The 26,184-nt window shown below is 38.8% G+C and overlaps 1 protein-coding gene across 1 annotated transcript in view; it reads right to left on the reverse strand.

Annotated features, from left to right (window-relative positions):
* Positions 1 to 25,961, reverse strand: part of sh3bp5b (SH3-domain binding protein 5b (BTK-associated)) — a 30,380-nt gene extending 4,419 nt beyond the window's left edge. The window contains exons 1-7 of the mRNA XM_085292463.1: positions 25,589 to 25,961; positions 24,719 to 24,781; positions 19,955 to 20,083; positions 4,401 to 4,565; positions 3,963 to 4,093; positions 886 to 928; positions 112 to 331 (exon numbers count right to left, since the gene is read on the reverse strand). Of these exons, the coding sequence (XP_085148589.1) occupies positions 112 to 331; positions 886 to 928; positions 3,963 to 4,093; positions 4,401 to 4,565; positions 19,955 to 20,083; positions 24,719 to 24,781; positions 25,589 to 25,666 (829 nt within the window). The 5' untranslated portion in view covers positions 25,667 to 25,961. The remainder of the gene's footprint in view (positions 1 to 111; positions 332 to 885; positions 929 to 3,962; positions 4,094 to 4,400; positions 4,566 to 19,954; positions 20,084 to 24,718; positions 24,782 to 25,588) is intronic.
* Between the last annotated feature and the right edge of the window lie 223 nt (positions 25,962 to 26,184).

Here is a 26,184-nt window from a genome sequence, read left to right on the forward strand (position 1 = left end):
TGAAGTGTGCAGAGACATGCAGTTCAACATTTGCAGTGAGTCCACATAACCTGCATCTTTGACAGACTCATGAGATGAAGTGAAGGACAAGAAGACTGTTTTTGTACTCACTGGACACTCCGTCAGAGTCCATCTTAAAGTTGGAGATGTCGTCCCCAGAAATGCTGCTCCCCTCTGCACCAACGCCACGTCCCCGGGGGCCCATGGCAGAGGTACGCCGTCGCTCATGGATCTCATCGGAAATCATCTCCAGGTTCTTGAGAGCTGTCTTGTATTCGCCTTTTGCCTGAAACAGCTTGACCTGCCTCTCATCCACAGTCTTCTTCAGGTTCTGGGGGAAAAATAAACAGGCGATTTTGGGTCAGTTTGGAGTGTTTCTCTGTGCTAAGGAAGGTCTGACAATTCAGATCTTTGATGCTCAGAGGTGGAAGCTTTGTATTCTGCTGTCGACTAGAATTAGAGCTGACTACAGCTGCTGTCCTCTCCAAAGGAGAAACACACAAACATTTTAGAACCACCTCATGAAAGTTTAATATATTTAAATGCTAAAATTTAGTTTCCTCCATGTCCTGCAGAAGACAAAAATCAACATTACTGATGCAGTGTCTCATGCTAATTAGATGGCATAAAACAAAGCATGATGCACTTTCTCTCTAACAATGCTAACAGCTGCGGTTTCTAATCAAGTTTGGGAATAAACAGCTTTAATCTGATTAAACCCTCAAGCACGGGTTGATCTACATTCAATTAAAAAGAAGAAAAAGTCACTGCAGTTTCTGGTCAAGCTGTTTAACCCTGTATTAGGATCTGACAGTGTCTAAAGAAACAATAAAACAGAACAGAGGTGGTAAGTGGTTTGTAAAAGCACAACAGTGGGTCACATACCTCTAGCTGCAGATAGTACTTCGCCTTCATCTCAAAGTAGGGCCTGTGAAGGAGGAGGAGGAGCAGAGGTCAGGACAGACAGAACGTGGGGGGAAAAAACAGACTAACCTAGAAAAGACCGGTACCCACATCATCACCATGGCAACCCAGCAAAGGAAAGTGAGATAAAGGGGGCTGTGATGTTGGATGAGCGAACGATGCAAAATGGATTAACACCCTGCTGAGGCAACACACGGCAAGGCTGCAGCTGATAATTCAGTTAGAAGATTCCAGCTTTAATAATCGGAGCTGGGACTTCACTGATCGAGCAACAACGAGTAGATCGTGTGACAAGAAAGACATTGTTTTAAACTCTACCAAAAAAGATTGCAGCAGCTCTTTTTGGTGCCGTTTAGGGTAAACATCAACAACAGAGCAAATATCAACCTTTATTTTTTATGCGTATGCTCATTTTGATAGGTACTCAGATTCTTGAAATAGTAAGTAAAATGATTACATAAAATATTGTCAGCATGTATTAGAGAAAAATAACTTATACTGAGTGAAAGTGCAAATGGTGGAGAACTAAATGCACAAGCCTGCCTTTGTGTTAGTAATGAGTTAAGTGGAGTATCTGTATTTGAGTTCCTCTGTAATTCTGCACCGTTCCTGCTGCGAGTTACAGTATGCACATCGTGCTAAGCGGGGAAACGTTGTAGACTATTGTCTTTAATTCTGGGAATTAGCCACTGATAAAGCCCCATGCTATCTTTTGATAAACTGTGGAATGTAAAGCACCAAACACAGATCATGGATTTCATAGCCAGTATGCCCAAGAGAAACAATTACAGCAAGCAAAGTTTCAGTGTTCACGTGGGAACCAGATAATTGTTTTGGGAAACTTGACTGAATGTAAATCTGATGGTTCTGTCTTGTAAGCAAACTCTGGATCTAAAATTCAACAAGTACTTGTGTCTGTCAAGCAAAATGGATGAGAGATGGTGAGAGTTTACCCTTTTCTTCCTTCTTTGGTGGTTTTTGAGTAGTTGTTGCTGCCTATTCAGTCATAAATAGGGAGGGTGAATGGGACAAAAGGTTTATAACAGTTACAAAAACCCCCAATAAAACAGTTGTGAAACTTTTGGAATTACCAGAAATTCATCTAAACCTAAATTACAGACAAACAGAGACTAGAAAAAGTTAAGTGAAACTATGTGCTAGTGATTTCTCTAACAAATACTTCAAATCAATGTTTGAATTGCAGTGATGAGAAAGGAAGTGTGGCTTACAAAAGGTACACTTCCCTACAAAAAGTACAAAAACTGCTCTTGGTAGTAGATGGTCCTTCCTGTTCTAGATCTTTGTGCAGAAGAAGATGCCTCAAATGCAAATTCACATATTGCAGAATTGAATGAAATACAGTGAGAGAGAGAGTGGGAGTTGGAGGCTGACACAGACAAAAACAGCCTCTCTGAATGATAAGATATGAGACTTAAGGGGGAGCTTATGCAACTTTGCAATTCTTCAACTAAAGTTTTATTTGAGGTTGAAGCCTCGAAGCTCAAATGTACTTTTTCCTACACAGCAAACTAAACTCCAAAGGTGTTTGCAGCATGTTAGTATAAGCAGCAGCTCTCATCTGTGTGGTTTTAATGGCAGAGAATTTAAGTTTGTAAGGCTCATATGTATCATTGGATGAAATTAAGTAATTTTTTGAAGGTAAATAAAAACTTGTGTTTAAAAGGTTTTTTTCATTTGCAAAAACCTGAAAAGGCCTTTTTACAATTTTCTTGGATACCCTTAAGTTATGAGGTATATGTGTTATGAGGCAGTTCTAGTATATTAAGGGCAAATTACTTCTATCGATTGCATTTTTCAGTAATAGATATTTTGAATGTAACATTCACATTAAAATGTGTGGAGCTTAACTCTGTTGGATCATTTGTAATTTTTTTCCCCTTCATATTTTGAACTGAAGCTAAACAGCCATCTGCCAAACTGCAGCACTGGTTTAAAAAATAAATAAATCTTTCCCCTTGAGAAATTATTTCGTTTTAGGGTAAAATAAGGGGGATTTCTGGCCATTCTGAGCAACATTTCAATCATTCCATATTGCCAGCTGCAACCTTTATCATGTGATACCATAGAACCCATGACTGTGCTACATTTAGCCAGACTTCCCCTTTAACACCTGACTTTTGTATTAATATTAAAAGAAACACGTTCAGTGCGGCTGGAAATGAAAGTTTCTCTACGTCACAGAGTTTCTGCATGGAAAGAAGTGTAACCTGCCAGTGATGCTTTTACAGAAAACTGAAGCAAAACAAAGCAGGTTTGAACAGCTGCGTTTGGAGGAGCAGATCTGTTGTTATTACATAATTTCCATTGTTTAATTTGAGGTTCTATATGCAAGATATTTCAACTCATCAAACACTAAAATAGCAGCTACAGTCTCGTGTTGTGGTTCTGTTTTCCACATGGCATACATGACAACTGACTGCAGAAAATCTGCCCAATATCTTGAAAGTTTTAGTTCTCTAGTGTGACCATAAGTGAGACTCTATGGTCATGACTAAAAAAAACAAAAACAGGATGCTGAACATTTGGCTCACACAGTCTGCTTTAGAATTTGTTTGTTATATGGTTTTCATATGTACTCATTTTCAGTCATATCAACTATAATAACAGGAAATTAACCAGGCATATCATTATTTTCTGCCATATTTTTCAAGTAGCCTATATTTGACAACAGCATATTAAAACTGGAAGTATGGCCACCCCTACGAAAAAATTCTGGACACGTCCCTGCATCTAATTTTTGCTCACGAATCTGTTAGGTTCATGCACAATGGGCAAAACGATAAAATGCGATAATTTTTCTTTCAATTGAAGTTAATTTGTTTGATTTGTAAATGTGTTAAAAAGTTTTGAGATCACTTATTTGACAAATAACAATTTCAGAAGCAAAAAAAAAAAAAAAAAAAAAAAAATGAATGTAGCAATATATTATTGCCTTTTTCACCCCAAACAGTGGCTCTAAAACTCCCCAAACAGAAGTAGATAAGTTAAGGTGCCATTAAATTCTGCTCAGCTCTTACTTTGACTTGTTGATGGTGCGTTTGAGTTTTTTCTCCAGCTGCTTCATGCGTCCAGTCGCTGCTGTGTATTTTGCTGCTGTCTCTTTATGGACCAGCTCACTTTTCGTCTTTGTGTGCTCTGCCTCCATAACCTGCAACAGCCAATCAGAATTCAGTGTCATCCAATATTTCGGTTCAGTACCTTAGAAATGGTCCACGAACCCTGTTTTTTTTCTTCCACATTTTATGAAATATTTGCATAAATGAAAAATACAAAAAAAGATTTTGCAGGTCGCAGCGCTCCATAATCAGTGGGCATCATAACTGGTGTAGATGGACCATTAACAATAAGTTAATTTAGTTTAAGTGTTATTTTTCCTGTCGACAGAAAACTAGCAAATAAACCCAAAATAATATTCAGTTTTTGAAGAAGAGATTCCCACTTTTCCCCCTCCTCACCCGCTGGGTGGCATGGTTCAGCATCTCCTGCCAGGCGGAGTCAAACTGCCGGCTGTCCTCCTCCAGGAGCCTCTGCTCGGCCAGGGAGATGGTTTCCTTTGCTGCCTGCAGAACCTCAGTGGCTCTCTGAAAGTCCTGGGTGGCCTTCTGGGCCTCCAGCTGGGCCTGGGAGATGGAAAGATTGGATACAGTTTTTAAATTCTTGTTTTTTGGTTTCAACTGACTTTAGCAGATTTTAAGGTTTTATTGACACAGTTTTCATGTTCTCTGAGCAACTCTTACAATTACCCATGTCCTATAAATGTTTTCTTGGTGCCATAATAAACTTGTGCTTGTTGCTTCCTGAGGAAAACAATCAACATACATTGCCTCTATGGCTACAGAGCTTTACAACTGCCCTGTTGCCAGTAAGAGCTAGAAGCACCCAGGCCAGTCAAGTCAGGGGTCAAACAAGTTGATCACCTGGTGGCAATATTAACTTCATTTACAAAACACACTACATTTCTATGTGTGTTTGTTAGCAGCTTTAATTTAATAATAAACATAATATTGATTTAGAAAAATTATTGAGTTACGAAACTTCAGCTGTAACACAAGCACTCGTCTGTTTCAAAAAAAGTTACCAATTTGTTTTCTTCTCTTCAGCAACAGCTGTAACTACCAGGCCCTTTAGATTTTTAAGATGTGTTTTTGTTGAGTTAAAATCAGGAGAACCTAATTTTAAAATAAAATAAACCTTTAGTTCTTCTGAATTTCTAAAGTATTGTAATTTCATATAAACACCAATCTATTTACACTGTTTAAAAAAAAAAAAAAAAAAAAAAGGAAATCTCAGACTTGTAAACACCAATTTTTTTTTTTAAGAGAAAATGTGTTTGTTATCTTTTAGTTAGTTTTGCAGGGTTTGTATAAAAGTACCTTAAGGCAACTGCTGATGTAATTTGACGCTATAGAAGTAAAATTCAATTGAATGTGAGAAGTGGCAAGATGACCACTAAGCACTAAGCCCCTCCCCAGTCCCAAAAAAACCAACTTAAATACAGTCAAATGTGTCCAAGAAAGAAAAACAATGTAGAAAAAGAAGAACCCCAAAGAATACCTTCAGCCTACACCTAGCAGCAATTATTAAAAACAAGCTTTGAGGCATATCTGATGTTTTGTGCATTGCTTCATATTTTATGTGTAAAAAAATAAATAAAAAAAATAATAGTAACTAACTCCAACAACAACACAGCTCTCTGTTGCGTCGGAAACACCATTTGCGTAATCCAGGCAAAGTTGTACAGCTGAGACTACAAACTGCTGTTACAAACAAGATAAGACTGTTACCATGTTCACAGTGTGCATGAGTGTGAATCCACAATCGGTGCAACATGTGCTTCTTGTGGATAAACGCTGCAGTGGTTTGACAAGGTCTGTGTGTCACATTAAATCAGTTCATGTGACTGGTGAAGGCACACAGGAGCCGAGCTGGACACTAGACAGCACATCAGTTATCACTGTCAGCAGTAAATGTTTAGTTTTATGTTAGAAACTCAGAGCAGTGAACATCTTTACCAGTGTCCTTCAATCTGTTTCGCATCCTGCTGAGAGAATTTTTGGAAATTCTTCTGAAAATTATTCCCGATAATATAAATTTATTATCATATTTTATTATTTAAAAGGATTTCTCATCTAAAATGCAGTGAAGTGAGCACATACAAATCAGTTAGCTGACCAAACAACCAACAGATATTCAGTTTACTGTTATAGAAGACTGAGCAAAAGATAGTATCGATACATTTTAAAAATTGGAAGAAAAACGGTAAAATCAGCCGGATCATAAAAATAATACTGAGTTCATGTATTCAGAAATATCAGTCTCTACCTGTGAATAAAACTGATGTATGAACAGTCTACATAATTTTCTGTGTCAATGGACAGAAGTTTGAGACATTTTGACTAATCTGGTGAGGCTGAAAGCCCGTCTGTGTCCTCTGCTTTCTGCCGGTCTTATCAGCTGCTGTCAGCTCTGCCTGAACACATCAGCAGCAGCAGCATTTAACTCAGTGCTATGCAGGCCAATAAAAGCTATACAGAGAGACAAAGGCTCAAAGCTGCTGCAGCCTTGACACTGCAACACTCCATTTCTCTCCAGCTAGTTTATCTACACAACAGCTACATGAGGGATGCCACTGTTTGAGCAAGAGATACAGAAACATGACACACACAAGATGAATCCTTTTTAAGGGAACGCCTGAAAAGTCCACATTTCATGGATGAAATGTTGAAAGCAGACTTTCAGACACTTTTGAAGGACATACTCTTTTATCCTTGAGCCATTTGGGTACATAAAAACACTAACATAAAATACAAAATGCAGACCCCTTGGCTACAAATCTGACTATGGACGATTTTTTAATGGTAACTTTACAATGGCCTCGTTACCTTTAAAGGATTTGTCTACTGCTCCGTTGTTATTAGGGAAAGTCAAGGAGACGCCTCAAAATGATCTGTAGGGTACCAAATCCACCTTAAACCAAATAATTTCAAATCAGTGCTGCACTGATATTTAAGATATATTAATAAAATAGAAAAAATAAAAAAAATACTGTGTCTGCTACTTTAGAACGCTCCAAATAAATGTCCCACCCGTCTGTCCTGAAACAAAGTCTTCGAAAATGACTAGAACACCCAGATTAGTGTTACTTTGTTAGGCTCAGAGTGTTGACTGAACGAAGTATTAATAACGTCGTATTTAAAACTCTTTGGGTGCATTAAAACCACACCAGAAAAAGGAAGTGACAAAACCAAAGAGTACAAGTTTGCCAAAGAAGATGCACACCGATCGAGTTAGAGTGTGCACTCAGCTAATCTTCTCATATGAAAGTTCAAGCTGACAGCACTCTAATCCAGAATAAGAAGTTTCTGAATAACTGTAAGAGTGCATGGTGTGCATATGAAGTACAGTATGTAATGTGAATGTTATGAGTCACCACTGATGTGCTGCAGTACTCCCTTCATCGCTCTGAGACAGAAATAAGAAGCACTGCTTACCTTGTCATTTTTTCTTAAGTTTTGAAAGAAATGCTCAGATTAATAAGAAGAGCTCAGCATGAAGACGCAAATGTAAAACGCTGCAGAACGACAGATCCCTCAGGAAGAAAACATTCAGCTGAAAACGCTTTGCTGAATATAAGATCAGCTGTTGTTTCCACTGACCCAGTTTATATCAACTTAGTTGCTGTACAAACTTTGTTGCAAGTCTATATTTCACCCATAGGCTGTATATAAAAGACAGCTGCTGTGAAGTCACACTTTATCTTCACTTTAACAGGAACCACAATGTACAACATAAACAAAATGCTGTACTCGTAATGACTGGAAACTCGCAGCTGAGCCGTTCTTCCAACACAAGACAACTGTATCCAGAGGACACGCCCACTGCAAGCAAAAAGACACTGCAGATCAGAAAGATACGACGATCTTTTAAGTGAAAGTCTTTGGTTGCACTCAAAGAGACTGCACGTAAAATAAGCTAAATGAGCCAAGTGTTGAAGTTAAAAAGCTGTGGACAGAAATTTGTGTTTCTGTGAAACACAGTAAATATAGGTCAGTCTGAAAGTCAGTAAAGCCAGTTGCGTATACCCAAGACAATCTTTTCTTAAGACAACAATGCCTTACCGTGCTGACTGTCTTTAAACACCTGATTGTTTGCCTAGGATTATTCCACAGCCACACTTATATTTAATAATATATATGAACATTTGTTTATTGTTTCCTTTAAATTGTCTTAATGATGAAGTTCACTGAAAAATTCCAGGAATGTGTTAGCTTTCAGAGTTTAACTCACAAACACAGCATCTGTCTTGCCTCAGCTTTCTCAGTCAAACTCTAGTCTGCAAACACTCTGACATCACCACATGCTCACTGTAATTTCATTATCGACGGTCATCAACATGCCACGACAGCAGAGTCCAAACAGCTTCTGCCTTGTTGCTGTCATGAGGTCAGCTTTGTGTTCGAGACTGTCTGAAGACTACAGAGAGCATGAGTTACAGTTATGCCTCTTACGTTGTCGTCTCTTGTGACATCAGTATTTAAATATTCAGATGATTTACCAGTTTGTTTTTGCTCATCCAGCAGAAAGGTCCTACTTTTGCAGCCACTCTGCTTGTCATCATAAGTTGATCCTGTTGTGTGTCTAAGGATCTTTATGAAACTCAATTTGCTAATGTATGCAAATTACATCTGCATTCAAGTCTTGCATAAGGTAAAAAGAAGCAGATATCTATAAACAGATATCTTGATGTAACAGATCTCTACAATCCAAAAGCAAACGACACTATTTTGTGGAGCTTTCTGATTTTCTTTTTTCATCAGGGACAAATGAAACCTGCAGCTTTGGCTGCTGCTGGTAACAATCCAAGTAGAGAGCAAATAATGCTTGGATTTACTTCTTTAAATTGATCTGCATTTGAACAGGAAGTCAGGAACCATACACTCTTGGTAAATTGCCAGGTAGACCAGTCGATGGGTTCCCATACTAGGAAGCATCTCAGTGGAGGATCAACTGATGACGAGAAGTTTAACACTAATAAAACACCACAAACAAACAAACGTAAAAAGCCTGTATTTTTCTTGGCTGAGGATGGTTCTTTGAAGGGATTATGCAGTCTTGGTAATTATTCTAGGGAGAAGCCAAGACGTCTTTGGCTTTCCTCTTTGTAGGCAGGACAAAGGAAGATGCTCACTGTGGTAAAATGATTAAAAAAGGAAAATATTTACACAGAGACGATATTAGTATGCCAACATCAGCTGTCCGTCCATCTCTACCAAACAATCTCGATCTGTAGCTCATAGAAAAGACTGTTAGTAAAAAGCATCACTGTAAATATAGAATACGTCAACATTTGATTCCAGAAACATCACTGATGTTTTGTCCAGTTGCATCAACACATGTATTTCCACCATATGACACAATTAATGAGCAAATTTATGAAATCATACAGACTGTTTATTGGACCAGACTGCATCTTTCAAGCTGATGTTTGCATGCTCACTACTGCGAAACAGACAGCAGAACTGGGTTTCTGTAAATTTCACGGTCACAGTTTTTAGTTCTGAGGCAAACTTCACATTTGAGAAAAAGAATGCTAAAGTTGTCTCTCCATCTGTCACCTCCTCACCGATTATCACCTTTCAGCACCACTTTTTTTTCCTTTTCTCACGTTCCCTCACTACCACCTCCTCTGTTCTCACGTTGCCCACAAGAAACCCTTCAGGCACGTGCTCACTCCATCTCCATCTACCTCCTGCGCTCACCTCCCCATTCTGTCAGCACTACTCTCTGCTTGGTCTGCTTTAGTAAGAATTAAATCAGAAGGTCATTTTTGAAGCTGAAAAGGAACTAAAGATGCCATCTCAGTACACACCAAACTTAAAATCCAAAACTTCTCCTCATTCAGCTTCAACAGGGGATCGATAGACTCCTCTTCTCTGCAAATTGTTGTCAAAGCAAGAAATGTGTTCATGTTTTTAAATGGTTGAGTTTTCAAGAACATCTCAGACACTCAAATCCCAACAAACAACAAAACATGTGACAACACAGAAATAAAGGCCTGTTTTTCTCCCTTTATCCAAGTTTTTCTTCCCTTTGCGGTGTCAACATGTCAACTACAAGCAAGTAAAACGCCAGTGCTGTCATCACCAAGCCAGAGTTCAAAGGCAACACTCATAAGCAACCAAGAGAGAGAAGGATGAAAGAGGGAGAGGGGAGTGCTTGGAAGAAAGGCAAAAGGTGAAGCAGAAAGCGGAGAAGAGATAAAACAAAGCAAAAACAAAACACCCTCATTAATATGCATGCTCTCACTGCTGAATGCTACAAAGCCAAAAGCATGTGTGCACCTGAACCAGCAAGTTACGCCCACATGAGTACAGTTAAACATAAAAAAAAAAAAAAAAAAAAGAACATTAGAGTGTTGCTCTCACTTCTATAAAATGCATGCATTTTATAACTGACTACTCTCTGATTACTGAGATAAGAGGTTGCCTTCAACCTTTATGCAGTCTATGACAACGCTTTGACAACTGCATGACAATAATAAATAACCTGAAGTGTCTCATTCCTCTAATTCTGGTCCGGTAGTTTTGGCGCCTTTGGCTATCCTTCCAGCATTTCTACCCATTTCTCTTTCTGCATCAGCCTCTTTCCCCCCCCCCCCCCCATTGTTCTACCATTACTCCTTCCTGTCATTGCTATCCATTTGTCTCCTTCCATCTACATCCACTGAGCTCTCTCCCACCATCAGACCCTTTACCAAATCTTCAGCAATGGCTATCCTTCCTTTCTCTTCCAATCTGTCACTTCCTATAGTCAACTTAATCTCTCTTGCTAGCCACATTTAGGACTTTGTCTGCCTCTTTTTACATCTTTCCCAACACACCATGCTTAATCCCCATCTCTCCTCACCCTGCACCTCTGCAAAAATCATCACTTATCTCTTCCTCTTTCTTCCAACCATTTGCTCTTCTACTTCATATTTTAATCACTCTTTAATCACTCCCTATGAAATGTTCAGAGATTCAAGCCTCCAGAGGGAATCCAACATGTAAGTAATGCAAGACTTCTGACAGATCTGTGATGTCATGTATGCCCCTCTGTTTGAGACAAGTGCAATTTGTTTTAACAGCTGCTTCAATTATCCAAGTCCCTTTTAAAATAAGAAAACTTGATTTACTTGTGATTACAAGGAAAATAATGAAAAAAAAGGATGAATGCAGGATCATGAGAAATGTAATCTTACCAAGACGACCCAAGGAAATAGATGTTAAAAAAAAGAAATGGATGGAGCCCATTTGTGTGTGAGAATCTGTAAATCAGTCAAACTCCAACAGGTGAAGAACATAGAAGGATGAGAGGACATAGAGAAAGAACAAATGTGATCATCAGTCACAGTTGTCAAAGGACAAAGTTGTATAAAATGAGCCTTTATGATAAAGACTTTACACTGACCTTCACAGCAACCCACAGAAATTGAAAGTAAGACATGCCCAGATTTCACAGTCTGTTGAAATAACACATTTGCTCATGTTTAATGTGGGTGTTTGTTTCTTTACTTGAGCAGGAATATGCCTTTTAAAAACACATTCATGAGAAACATTGTAAGAGCAACACTTGTGTACCCAGACTAATGTAGGAGGAGATCCACACAAACCACAAATCAGTTTGTTTTCCATCCAAGAAAAAAGGTTTGGGAATGCACGAGACAGAATCTGTTTTCAAAGTGACCTGATTCAGCCAGCTTTCCAGGAAATCTGATTATTTTATCTGTGCCGCTCCATCAAGCCTGGCAATTAATTTTCTCTAAAGGAGAAGCACAATCTGGGACAATGGCATCTATTAAAGATGCCGACTGAAGAGTGCAAGAATGCTGTAAACATGATATCCTTTATGTCTCTGTACGCCTGACTAACCTCAGCCATCTATCTGATGTTGCTGTTTATACCAGGAGAGGGGGAACGAACTGTGACTGGCCTAGATAAATGTGAGAGCTTTGGGGCTAAACGGATGACTTCAGCAGCAGGGAGGAAACCTAAGCCTCTGATGTCCACTTCACGGTCTGACACGTGCAATTTAACCCAGATATGAACAGGGGTAGATAGATGGCTGCTGTCGTGTGTTCAAAGGGACAAGTTTTAACCGGGGTTTGCTTTTTAGACAGATTTGTACCACCTGACAGGGCTAACAGTTAAGAGCTTTTTTTTTTTTTAATACAGTTAAATAAATTTAATAAGTTTCTGCAACAAAGAATGATCCGCAAAAGTTGCTATGTTGATGAAAGCATCACTTCCTGCACTTCACACGGTGACAGGATGAAAGCAAGAATAGCTTAAAATCTCTCTCTATAAAAGTGTTGTTGTTTTTTTAAACAGTGGATTTCTTTGAAATTTGAACATAATTCAGAATATAATTATATATTTGGAATCTAGTATAAAACTCCACCCTGCCTGCACTCGCTTCTACTTACCTCTCTTGTGTACTCCCTTTTGCTTTGCATGGTTGACCCCAGGTATTTAAACTCACCTAATTTCACTACCTCTACTTTCATTTTTACTGGGTTACAGGCAGAGCCCATCCTGTGCAAGAAGAGAGCCTGATGGGTAATGCATTTGTGACAAGAGTCCAATGTTGTAGGGAAAAGAGGGACTGCTCCAAGTCTATTTATGTGAGCGAAGGTAATGTTAGCAGTGCATAGTGTCATCCCTCTGTGAAAGCGTGCCCACAGAAGTAACTACAGCAGCCTAAAATGTGACTAAGGGGCTCAGTCATGAGTGAACTGTACACAGTGTTTGCTGCTTCCTCAAGTAATAACATCTCGTTAGTGTGCATTTTAGATGCCTCTCTGCATCTCTTCACTCTTCCAAATTGGCTCAGATAACAAAGCTAGTTATCAGCTACAAACAAGGCTTGAATAAGGACACTTGAGGAGTCATGTGCTGATGCTGTTAAGGTATATGTAGTCATTTATGTTGGTATTGCTATTGGCATTGCTGATGCGCCAGATGCTACTTGATGGTCAAGTCATTTATGCTAAAGGGAAGGTATTTGGGGGGGGCGGAGATATGTCAGATTTGGTATACCTACCTCTTTTACAAAAGTAGTTCATGTTCAGTTTCTCTAGTCACATTTTCCAAGTCAGTTAAAGCACTTGTAATGATTTCCTATACTTCTTCATACAATAACAGTTACAAATTACAGTCCAACGTGTACGGTAACATAAATATTAAAATAAAAGTCCGCTTCTCTTGTTTGTAATTTCTGTTCTGCATTTCTGTAGAAAGGTTAGCGAAAAGCACAGACACAAACACACCTGTTTGCTCCTATTGAGTCATTGCCAAAAGTACAAAAGGAAATCCTCCCATCTACAAAAAACTCTGTCAGAGCTGCTCAGTGACATGCTTGCAATAGTTGTTATGCAATAACATACACACGCACACAGAGTCCCAGGTGGTCAAAACAAGACCAGATGGCTTTGACCTTGCAGCAGCTTCCTCTGCTGCCCCAACCCCTCTCCCAGAAAACCCAAATCCCTCTCTTTCAATCCACCCATCCATAAATTTGACTTCATCTCTCATCACCATCCCGTGTGCGCCTGCATTGCTTGCCAAAAGCAATTCACACCAGTGAGGCAGAGAGGGAGGATGATAAAAAGAGAAAAAGGGAAGGAAAGAAGATAAGTTGACAAGAAATGTGGGGACATCTATGAGTCACTACCCTAAACTTTTTTTCTCTTGTTTCAAATTACATAACATTATAACCACTGCTATCAGAGATTATGTTTGTCAAGAGATTTCCATGAAGCTTCCTGAAGCCAGTTATATGGTATTACATAGTGTCATATTAAACATGACAACTTAACTACTATCCTTAAGAAAAAACTATAACAGGAGCAGCTCTCCTAATCCTAACCCCTCTAGACACAGACTCTAGCAAGTAATAATCCAAAGAAAATAAATGTCAGAAAGCTATGCAGCACGAATGAAACGACATCCTCTTAAGTTCCCATCAACACATTTCTAGTATGCCCTGTTTCACAAAGACTGCCTTGTTGTGTCCCTCTGATGTGACTTGACGTTTAATCAATGAGGTGAGGAAATAATTAGCATATCAATGCATCTGTGTACATCACACATAACATTTTAATTTCAGCAAAATACATTCTGCAGGATCCCCTACTGCCTCACCTCAACCTTGAAGCATTTGATAAGCGGCTGCAAACCCTTCAGTATCAACCCTCCACAGTCTTTCACAGAGCCCCATCTAGCTAATGGGACTGGAAGACATGTTGGACAGGTTTTGTTGCTCACCACTGAGACAGTCAAAACAAATCACATCCATTAAGCAAAGCGTGAACTTTCTTGCTGACTACCTCTCCTTCTTTGTGCTCGCCTTCCTCCAAACAATCTCAGTACTTCTCTTTCAACTGGGTTAGATTTTCCACTCCAAGTCTAGCACAGCATCCTCTCAACAGCCAGCAATGTGCTTGTTAAGTCCTGACATCTGTTCAAACCGAGACGATCTGTATGAGATTCCCACAGCACCAGTAAACACCCTAATACATTACAATATTAGAATAACGCCCAAGACAATCTAGACGATCCCCTGTGGGCAAAAACTTGACGACATGGTCGTGGTTTATATAATCATAGTAATGCATCACAACGTGTGCTTCATATTGCCCAGTTATTAGGGAATAAATCCAGACCTGTGAGATTTTGTCAGATTTTCACCTCTGGATTTGCTCCCATTATTCACCTGCCGACTGGATGCAGACTTGTCTTGAATCAGTGCATCAGTCACATCACAAGAAAGCATCCTTTTATCTGCAAATTTACTCCTCTCTTCCTTCATCCCTTATCTAAATCCTGTACATTCCCATCTTATTCTCAAACTGCCTTCCTGTCTTTCAGATTTACAGTCAAAGTACTGCTCCTTTCTCTACAACCAAGATCAGCAGACCTGCAAACACACAGTGTGGTGCAGCAGGCTGAGTGGGCTGCTGGTTTCAATCAGAATCTGCAGTTGCCACACTGATGAGGAGAAACTGAGTCATCCACTTTAACGCTCCGTCATAACACAGAGAGAGCCATTGCTGCTCTTCACCCCCATTAATAGACAAAATAACCAGCAAGGACAAGTGGTTTGGCTTCAAAATGAAATATCCACAATTGAAAAGGGGATTGTCAAAGAATAATGAAAAAAAGCACTTTAAGCCTTCAAATGCCTGTGTTCAAGAAACACCAAAGACATCCCGTTCACATGCTGTATTCGCAGTATGATGTGAGATATTTGCATATGCTCACTTCAATCTCCTGCTGAGTCTTGAGAGGTGACGTGGAATATATAGCAGGCCCAATGCATATTTCATTATGTTTAAAACACACACAAGTCCAACTTCATACGTCATCCTTACTCCATCCCACCACAGTCAGCACTTAAAAACCTGCGTCTTTGAACGGATGTGAGCTTGACCCATCACTTTGCAAACTTTTTAGCCTTGTCGCCATGACCCACTTCTCAGATTAGCATTGAAGTCACGAGTACGGACATCTACTTTTCTTCCCCCCCCCCCCTTCTTTCTGGACCACCTGACAAACCTTTCCCAGTGAGATCAAGAGGAAAACAAGGACCTAAATGTTATTTAAGTTAACATCTGGATACACTGTTCTCTAACAGGAAAGTCAGAAGTATGAGTCATACAATATTTACCTTCTCTGCCACAAGTTTTCTTGAAGGAAAGAGTTCTGCTTGATTCAAATTGGATCGATTGTAAAAGTACATATAACAGCAACATTGCAGCCTGCAATCAGAATAACTAAAGTAAAGTAATAAGATGCTGTCTTAGTGCACACGCATTCTTAACATTAAGAGTTGATCAAATTTGCTGATGTGTGTGTGTGTGTGTGTGTGTGTGTGTGTGTGTGTGTGTGTGTGTGTGTGTGTGTGTGTGTGTGTGTGTGTGTGTGTGTGTGTGTGCGGTTTGATGGAGAGAGAGACAAGTATTTTGTGAACAGCAAAACAAAGCAGTAAGTCAGGACAAATGTTTTGTACACACTGATGACGGAGAAAGGGCAAACCTGAAATAACATGAAGAAATCGTATAACAGAAGACAGCCGAAAGCAGAGAGAGTGTGAGATGGAAAATGAGAAGGGCCAAGGAAAACGATCAGGTGTACAAAGGAAATATTAAGTAGAAATACAACATGACAATAAAAGGAAAGGAAATGTGCCCAGAGGGGTGAAGACTAGAAAAGTAAAAAAAAAAAAAAAGAAAAAAAGAAAGAAAAAATCCCCTGAAAGGACGAATTCAAAAAATGCGGAAAGGACAGCAATACAGGAAGTAAAAGTGATGCATTTGTTATGCAATAAACAAGAAAAGGTGTAATGAAGGAAGAAGAAAAGAAAGAATTACAAAAGAAAGAAAGCAATGAAACAACTAAAGAAACAAGGCTGTGTATCGAAGCTCCCTCCCAAACTGATAAGCAGGATGTGTTGAAAACACCAATTACATCATTAAACCTCTGCTGAGCAGAAGCCAAACATCACACTCTGCTGTACTGAGAAGTGAGCGTAGTGTGAGCGATGGAAGGCTACGCGAGGACAGTGACAATGAGTCCCAGCATGTTTCTTTTATTTGAGATATTTTTAGTTGGCAAGTGATTAAAGTAAATGACATCAAGGGAATGGTGCAAGAGTTTTGCCCAACTGTGTCAGAACCCATTTGCATGATTCGACAGCTTCATTAGAGAGGTTAGATACCCTCAAAACAAAAAAAGAGAAAAAAAAAAAAAAGTGTTCTCAGCTTCGAATAAGCAGCTGCTTTTAAAAGGCTTCAGCAGTTTTTTTCCCCTCACCATCTATTCAGAAAATAAATCTATGATCACAGTCTATACTGGAAAGTACTTATAATGTCGACATTTAGACCACAGGAAGCTGACGGATTGTACAGTCTTGTAAAGGCCTCAATGATTTCAAGGGTGAGTGGCACTTTATGAGAGACTTACTATGAACAGAAAGCCAAGATGAACAGACTTGTTGGGAAATTTAAGGGTTTTTGTTTATTACCCCCAGTCACAGTCAGCTCAACAGGATGTTCTGTTCATTAAATCAGATAAAACAACCCGCTATTTAGTGGAAGTATGAAATGCATTCACAGTCTTACCTGAATAAAATGGGCAATTGCATGTACACACACACACACACACACACACACACACACACACACACACACACACACACACACACACACACACACACACACACGTAACAATTAAAGATTTATCATAAGCCTGACAAACACCCAAAGTTATGTGCCAAAAATCTTATCCAAAGCTTTCCTTCACAGAATCACTGCAGGCAAAGCTTTACCTTTATATGCTCAGGTGCAGACAAGTGCAATTAATTATTGCAAGTAAGAAACTCTACTGCAGTCACGAGACAGAGCACAACAAACAAAGAGAAAGGCAGGGTACAAGGGTGGAACAGAATGTGACATGTGATGAAAAGGCCTAAGAGCAAAACCAGAACTGGCTTACTGAAAGAGCAAAATGTTTATCCTCTACTGTTGATACGAAACATAACAACAACTAAGCATGTCCTGGGAGGCACTTGCAGAGCAAGCACACTTTGCTACAACAGACAGAAAACGTTTATGGCAGTGGATTCAGCTACACTGGGCTTAGACAAGCTGGCTGGGATTTCAAAGTCACCGTTTTCTAACATCAGAACTACTGAGAAAACCTGGATTGTTGAGATAAATTAGCATTTCAAGCCCCCCTTGAATAACATGTTCCAAACACAAACACATTTAGAGAAGCGTGAGCACAGTGAGTAAATAAAAAATGCAAACAATCAAATAACAGCAACTTTACACTGCTTTGCTGTCACCCACGTCACATGTAGGCTGCTGTGACATAGTCACACTGTTCAATTAAATTAAGTTGGCAAGCGAAAATCAGATAATTAAAGCCATTTAGAAGAAGGACATTAATGTCATGACTTAATAGAGAGAAAATTGGAAAACAGTAAAGTGCAAATTGCTTTAACCTAAGTAGGAAGCATTTATGGCCAATCTCTTTCTTCTACATGTGCATGCTACATGGGGGAAGAAACAAAACAACAAAACAAAAAACAACAACAAAAACGCACTCCAGTTATACAGCCTTGTGCCACCACTAAATAAAATTTGGGTGACCCACTACCTTAATGAGGACAGCAGTCTAGATCAGTCACTTTGAAACATGTTTTCCTCAGAACAGAAGGGAAGATGCTTCACAAAGTAAAGGCTACTTTTCTTTCTTTAAGTTAGAGGACAGTTTCTCTCACCAAGCATACCACAACTGGGTCATCTTTAGCAAGTCACGAGCCAAACCATCTAACCGGCCTCAGCTTTTTAAAATTCTACTCTCAACACATGACCTTTCTAGGGACACAAGAAAAGCAGTCATTGTGAATATAGCCTTTTGATAACCGTTCTTTTGCTCATGCACAGTTAAAAAGTGAAAGTAAACAAGCAGAGAAGACCAAAGTAAAACTGTGCTAGCAGGTGAGTGGACAGGTAAAAGGGAACTAGAACGATCACGTGCGGGGGAAGTCTCATCTCAGTTCCCCCAAGGACCAAAATTGGCAAGACTGCCAGAGGTGCCACTTCTGTACAAATACCTGACATATTTATTTCACACTTTACTTTTGTGTTTGTGCATTTATTCTTAATAGCAACATGCAGTTTGTTTGTTTTTTTTTTAAATAGCAACATGCAGTTTTTCCTTGCAAAAAAGGTTTGAAATGAGTAACTGACAGAGGAACCTTGGTACCCTAGATTGCATTAATGTTAACAAGAAACTGCAAGCCATTTCTACGGAATATTTCACATCATTGACCTAATCCGCAGTATATTTGACTCTTTGCAGCACATCTGGATGTTACTAAATTCTAGGAATTGATATTTTTTGCTACAAACTTTTCCATATGACCTTTGTCACAATAGTAGCAGAAATGCTCTCAGAGAACCTAGTTTAAGGTCATAATGCTAAAAAATGGGAAGTCCAGCTACAGTGTCACTTTACAGAAGCGCTTTCAAAATTGCCAAAATTTCACCACACTGTGAAAAGTTAACCTTCAAACACATATCTACAGATATGTGAACAGATAAATACTGACAGCATGACAGTAAGACCTGTGTCTTAAGTAGAATCCTATAAAACTGCACAATAAAGTCTTTTGAGTCTCACTGCTGCCTAAATGTGCACTTACAGCTGTATGGGCTCTTATCAAGATGTGTAGGTGGCTTCTTCCCCTTTATTTACACATACACACATTTTACCGAGGCTCAGCTAAAAGGGGAACTGAGAATGTAGTCTGAAATTAGTCTGCATGTCACACTCGCCTCCCTTTTTATCTCTTTAAACACATTAAAACAAAGACCAGAAAGCTACACAAAGGAATGCAATTACCAGGTGTCACTTTAAGAGTACTGAAGATGAAACCATTAAAGAAGGTAGGAGAGGATAGGGGAAAAAAAAGATAAATACTGGTGCACACAATCAGGCTTGAACACCAGTAGACAATGGAACAATGTTTTTCACTCTGACTTACTCGGTGCTTATTTCAAATCCAAACTAATTAAAAACTTTCTGAGGCCTGACCAGGTCTTTCTATTTTATACATCAATGGTTGCTGATAGGAAACTTGCTGAGATTGAACCTGCTTTTCAAAGCAAATGTATAGCAAGAGACATGCCCCCCAAAAGAAAAAGCAACCAGCAGGTCATGCATAACTAAACATTCTGTATATGTGTACGTCTGTATAGACTAGCTGTGTAAAAGCCAGGAAGGGAAGAAATCACACTGCTAAAACCTAATAGCCTTGCAATTGGCTTTGAACCAAGTCGATACCCAAGGCTTGCTTTAACCACACCTAAGGCTTGACTTGAACTCAACTGATTAGTTTGAGTTGCCCAACTGTGCTTAAAGACAGTTTTGAATGTTTACTCCATCTTCCATTGCTCACTGACCTGTCGGGCCAGTCTGCGAGCCTCCCAATAAGGTTTGGACTCCTCTATTGCCTTGCCGATCTTCTTCATCAGTTCATCCAGCTTCACTGTGGCCTCCACCAGAACTGAGCGGAACTTTTGTCTTGCATCCTGATCAAAAGAAAAAAAAAAATCTTTAGCAATTTAAGTCAAAACAAACTAGGAACAGGAGGTTGCAAAAAAATGACAAATACAACTCTAGTGCTTCTTTAGAAGCAAAAAATAAATAAATCAATCAATCTTGTGCTTACTCACTGTCAAAAAAGGATAAAATCGTATACCATTTGAAGACTCCCCTACTTACCTAAATATTCCTCTTGTCAAGTAAATCAGTCATCTTAAAAACGTCAAAATGCGTGCGTTTGTTTTTTAATATTGTATTTTAAAAGGGAAAAAAAAAAAAAAAACGTTCAAAACGGGCCTTTGGTGAACAACCCCATGTTCTAGTGATTGATCATCCTTCAAGCAAGGCAATTAGTCTATGTTATAGATGTTTATGCATATTCCTGTTATTTCTGGCAATTTAATTTGTGGCGAATTTCCTTTGGGGAGAAAGTAGAAGCCTCAGCATTAGTAATTACACATGCTGCTATCCATCTTTATTTGTCATATCCTTCTAAAGGATGGTGTAGCTCTTAACTCCTGACCTTTATTAACCTCACAGTTTATGAAGTTGCTGTTTAAGGAAATTAAACTTGCCCTGTTGTTACCTCTCTTGTAACTCACTGCCAAGCCATTAAAGCACCTTGAAAACCCAAGAATTTCAAGAGAACAACAAACAAAAAAGGGCATTTGAAAAATGCAAAGCAAACACTGACTATCAAGCATTAAACATAATTTAATCTGGATAACGTGTTCAGACCATGTCCCAGATAGAGCTGACATATTTTTCTTGAAACTGAAAAACAAACTAAAGCCAGTCTGATGAACACAGTCCATGAAAATCTAATCTGATACACTTTTCTAACTGAAAAGAAGTGACCTTTCTGTTTAGTGTTAGAGAGCCTTGTTTGTCCACTATACAAACAAGGGGAACTTCTCAGACATTTATCTCTATAGTTTCATCACAGTCATCTAATTTGCATGAGAGACAAACCTTCAAAGCACAACAGCAAATAAAAAAAAAATCAATAAAAAAAATCCAGGAAGTAAAAACAAAAACATTCAGTAAACAAACTACAGCAAAGCAACTGTTCAAATCCTCATAACTTTAAATACTTCCTTGTTTTCAAACCAAACAGAATCACATCCATGATAAATTCTTTTATATGACACTTGTGTTAAATTCAGGCTCTGGTGTCATTGTGCATGGGTAATAACTGTTTATTTAAAGTAGACATACTGAAAATAAACAAGATGTTATTGTTCACTTATATACTGTGCATAACAGAAAAGTGGTAAGTAATTTAATATATATATATATATATATATACACATTTAAGGTTGAAGAACAAAAAGCTAGTCAGCATTCAGAGTGCACAATGCTTGTTTAGCACTCCACACTTTTTAGAAAATTCCATGGAAATTGGATGTGGCTAAAAGACAGATGCTCTCACCAAATATCATTTTGGTGCGACAGTTCTTGTTTTGTTGTGCGCTGAACTTTTATGTGGTCAATAACAGTACATAAGATTTACTAAAAGTTATGATCAACTTTAGATTTCTTTTAACACCTACGAGTTTATATTTTCTGGTATTAGAGGTCCCTAGAAGGTAATTCTCAATATGCTTTTCAGTATTGAGGAAAGTGTATTGAGTGTACTGGTTCGACAAGGATGCAATCTCTCATGTTAGATTACTCACAAGCCAAGGTTGTGAGGGTCTATTTTGAAGCAGGCTGAGGTGTCAGATCTGCACAGGAAGCAGAAAACCAACACTAAGTGCAGTTTGCTTTCACTCATGTCCGAACCTAAAGTTGACTTTGACTGTATTCTGCTTTCCAGGCTTACTGACAGTCAGTCCTCACTTTTCCCCTGTAGTTTGAATCTTAGCCCATGGCTGTTGTGTCAAACTAGTTTTTACTCCTTGTCCAGTCTTCTCTTCCACACCGCCACTTTTAAAAATGCCCTTCTACTCCACCTGCCACTGATCTTCTAATCACTCAACACTGCCCACTTCTTCCACATCAACTGACAGCGACTGGTGCATTGATAGTGTATTGAGAAAACTCTTGTTGCTCAATCGATGGGGTCACTTTGGCTTAAACTAAAATGCCTGAACATCAATAAACTGTCAAGAAATTATTCAGACATAAGCATTCCCCAGAAGATGAATCATCGTGACTTTCATAACCCCTCTGCCCTTTCACTTAATTACTTCACAGGATTAACATTTTTAAAGATTTTCCAGAAGAGTTGAAAAAGTTTTCTCTAACCAACAACATTCAAAAACTTACTGAAAGCTTTTTAACTGAGATAGAAGAATCAGTGATTCTTTATCCTTAAAGAAATAAATTTAACTTAAGACAAATTCAGGATTATCTGAATTATTTTTAAATTCTGTTAATCAAGTTGTCAGCAATTAAACTATGCCAGAAATATTAAAGAGTGATACAGCATATGGTATATATATATGTTTTAACTCTGACCCCCAGAACATGAGAGGATAAAGTACTGACTTTTAAGTTTGAGGTAAAAAAATAAAAAAAAATCAACAGTCTCTTTTTGTCCTTGTGTCAGATTTTGTCAGATGTGGCTTACAAAACCCTCAGCAGTCATTGTTTCATTTCCAACTAATGTGTTACTTAGTCAACATGAGAATTTCTGTGGAAACAGCTCCCAGTTTGGATTCAGAAGACAGAAACCCTTTTTACTTTTAAAGTTAGACTTTCCTTTCTAATAATGATTAGAAAGTCAGGTGACCCTGATCCAGCTGCTCAGACTGCTGGGGGATTTTCTGTGACACACTAAACTTTTCTTCTCCATTCATCTCTTTTCCCTCCTCTGATGTTCCCTGATGTTTATCAGGGAACATCAGAGGAACAATTTAATGACATGCCTCATGTAAACACATGAGGCATGTCATTAAATTGTGTCTTTCTCCCATAAGCTGTGTTTTGCTGTCTCCCTATGCTCTCCGTTTTCTCTTCTTTCCCCTAACAACCAACTGGTCAGGACATATGGCTGCCCATGTCTGAGTCTTGTTCTGTTAAAGGTTTCTTCCTATTAAAGGGAGTTTCCCCTTACCACTGTCACCTAGAGCTTGCTCATAGGAGATCATCTGATGTTGGGGTTTTCTCTAATACTGTAGGGTCTTTACCTTACAGTATAAAGCACCCTGAAGTGACTATTAATGTGATTTAGAGCCATCTAAATAAAACAGAATTGTCTTGAATTCAAAATGTCCAAGAAGTACTTATTTTCAGCTTTTATTGGAAGGAACTTTTTTTTTTTTACTGATGCTGATGCAGACTGAGGTGCAGAGTGTCTGTCCTCTCTCTCAGGGCTCGGATGCTGACACTGTGACGCACTTCAGCTTCAATACATTCATGCTTAAGGCGGTGTGTCAGCAACTTGTGGTTATCTGCTAAATTAAATATCATTTGCGTCACTGCTGTGAAGATACATTTTCTGTTTCACAACACTGGGATCGGTACTACTCCAACCTCTTTATTTTACTCATCAGCAGCATCAACGTTTCAAATCAAAAGCCTCTTTAGGCAAAACAAAAGCAGTATGATACCACACTGCTTAGTGTAGCAATAACAGAAACCTTTATTCAAATAAGAAGACAGTGTCCCCGCTGCTGACATAAACAAAAGGATGGATTTCTTTGGGAAGTTCTGAAGCTGAGTGTGCACAGCTGGGGTGAATGGATAATTTAAGTTTTGCATTATTGTTGCTTATATTTACCAGTGGAGCATCATAGGCTGCATTGATGTGCAAAAGATGTTCTTGTCTTATTTGAGCACCTATATTCTGTGCTGCAAAATAAATAAATAAATAAAAATAAAAAAAATACAGAACTTGTGTTTAAAAGAAACCCTGAGAAGATGCAAAGTCACGGACTCCTGTTCAGCTTAACCTCTGAGTGCCCCGATTAACCCCATGTAGAACTGTCAACTTGTGCAGTGCAACACAGATTTGGACTTTCAGCCCCATAAAAATGCACACAATGTTGCTGAACTATATAAATGCAAGCCATCAGCTGCTTCTGTGCTTTAATGGGATCAAAGATCAGTTCACCAAGTTTAATGGTTTTTGACGGCCCAAGTGAGAGTCGTGTCTCTGCAGCACATTCTTTCTGTTTTGGTCATCACGGGCTTATAGCTCCACAACAGTCAAACTGTTTTATATAGAGGTGGTTTGCCAAGACTTTGAAGCTCACATGCTTGATCTTGGTAAATTGATTTGGATACAGCTGTCAGCAAAATGTTTTTAAGGCTTAAATGAGTTTATTGTAATATAACACACCAAGTCAGTGTCTCACACAAAAAAGTAACAAGTTAGTTTGTAGGCAGAAACCTGCTGACATGGAATAAAATCTGAACTTTATATGAAATTTGGCCTTCAAAAAGGAAAGGTCCAACTGTATCTATATTCTGAAGCCTTCAAAACAACACTTGATCTCTTTGAGCGATGACTTTAAGAGCAGATGAAGTAGATGTTAAGTATTAATTACTGACGGGGGTCATATAAGCATGATTATTTGCTTGATCAGTCAAAAGCTAACATAACTCCACTACGCTGAAAGGAAAAACACAAACACATTCAATGCACATAACACTGTGTGTACCAAATAACTGACCTCAAGCTCCGTCTCACATCTGTTGATGTCGACAGTGGACTGGTTGAGTTTCTCCAGCTCCCCCTGGAAGAGAGATGAGGACAAAGTGATGAAGCAAAAAGGAGGAGGAGATAATAATGTAACACAACACCTAAAACTATGGGAGAGAAAAACTAGCAACATCTGGAAAGAATTATGTGAACATGGGGAAGAAGGGAATGTAAACTATGGCTTTTAAAATGTTAATGTGCTTTAAAAAATAATAATTATAATAAATCCACTGGAACTGTGAATTGTACATTACACTAAATATATTTTCCCTCATAAAAGGTGCAGAAAAGAGTGCAGTATGTTAAACGGTCAATGGTCCACTGATATCAAATATCTTCCTCAAATTCAAATTCTGATTCCAGAAATTTGAGTATTTGGAGATACAAATTAAGAAATCTGTATTCCTCGCAGGACCCAAAGAAAAACCACTGTAAAGAAAATGCTAACTATAGCCCCTACAGGAGGCAACATGAATAACTTTTAAAGCCTGATATTAAAATACCAAAGTACATTTTTACTCATATTACTGGCTTCTACCATTTAAATTTTGACTTGCCAGTAAATTAACTGGACTAGCTTTTTGAACATAATACTTTCATCCAGTATTAGTGGAGCTACAACAATCTGCACACAACCAACACAGAAGACAATACTAACAGTGTTACCTTGTATTTACAAAAAAAATTAAATTACTAAGAAAATCCAGGGGCTGAATCATGCTAGGACTTCGCTGTTAGCTGCTACAGCGGTTTGGAGACAGACATACTGCTGTCTGGAAAACAACGAACCCTTACCGATTAATAAAACACGCTTAATGCTTTAAAAGTAAAGGTTAATCACCTGGATTCTGGGGTCCACCTCCTCGTCTTCATAATCAGCCTCGTCGTCGGACCTGTGCTCCTTCTCTAAATGGTCCATATCGGAGCTGAAGAAGAGACACCACAGCCAAACAAAGACAGAGCTCACTACAAGCGGAGACACCGCAGACTCATCTGTCTCTCGCAGCCGGTCACCAAGAGCTGGACTCGCCGCCCTTACTTCAAACCGCTGACTTAAAAAAATCGGTTTTAAAAGCTCGGCTTTTCGAGGAGGAACATCTCGGGTGGTATCAGCCCGGCCGAGCAGTAGCGTCTTTCCCCGTTCAGCAGTGCCTGCACACGGAGACCGCTGCTGACTGACCCGAGAGCTGACACAAACGGGAACGCCCCCTCCGAGTATGGGAGGGGCCATACAGCGGTGAAACGTGATGGCTTTTAAACGCTCAGAACGCTTATGAATATATATTTATTTAAAACAAAAAGCAAATCTCAGTTAAATTAAATGCTCTTTCTATATTCCCATATACAAACATGTTAGAAAATAAGAAAATGCGAAGAAACACTTGCTATGACTTCAAAACATGTGCTGTGTTAAGGAGATAACAACTGAAGCTTAAT

This window comes from Mchenga conophoros, linkage group LG11, assembly GCF_057382185.1.
Source record: "Mchenga conophoros isolate Kocher_MC1m ecotype Shallow Benthic linkage group LG11, M_conophoros_male_GT1.1, whole genome shotgun sequence".
Lineage (NCBI taxonomy): Eukaryota > Metazoa > Chordata > Actinopteri > Cichliformes > Cichlidae > Mchenga > Mchenga conophoros.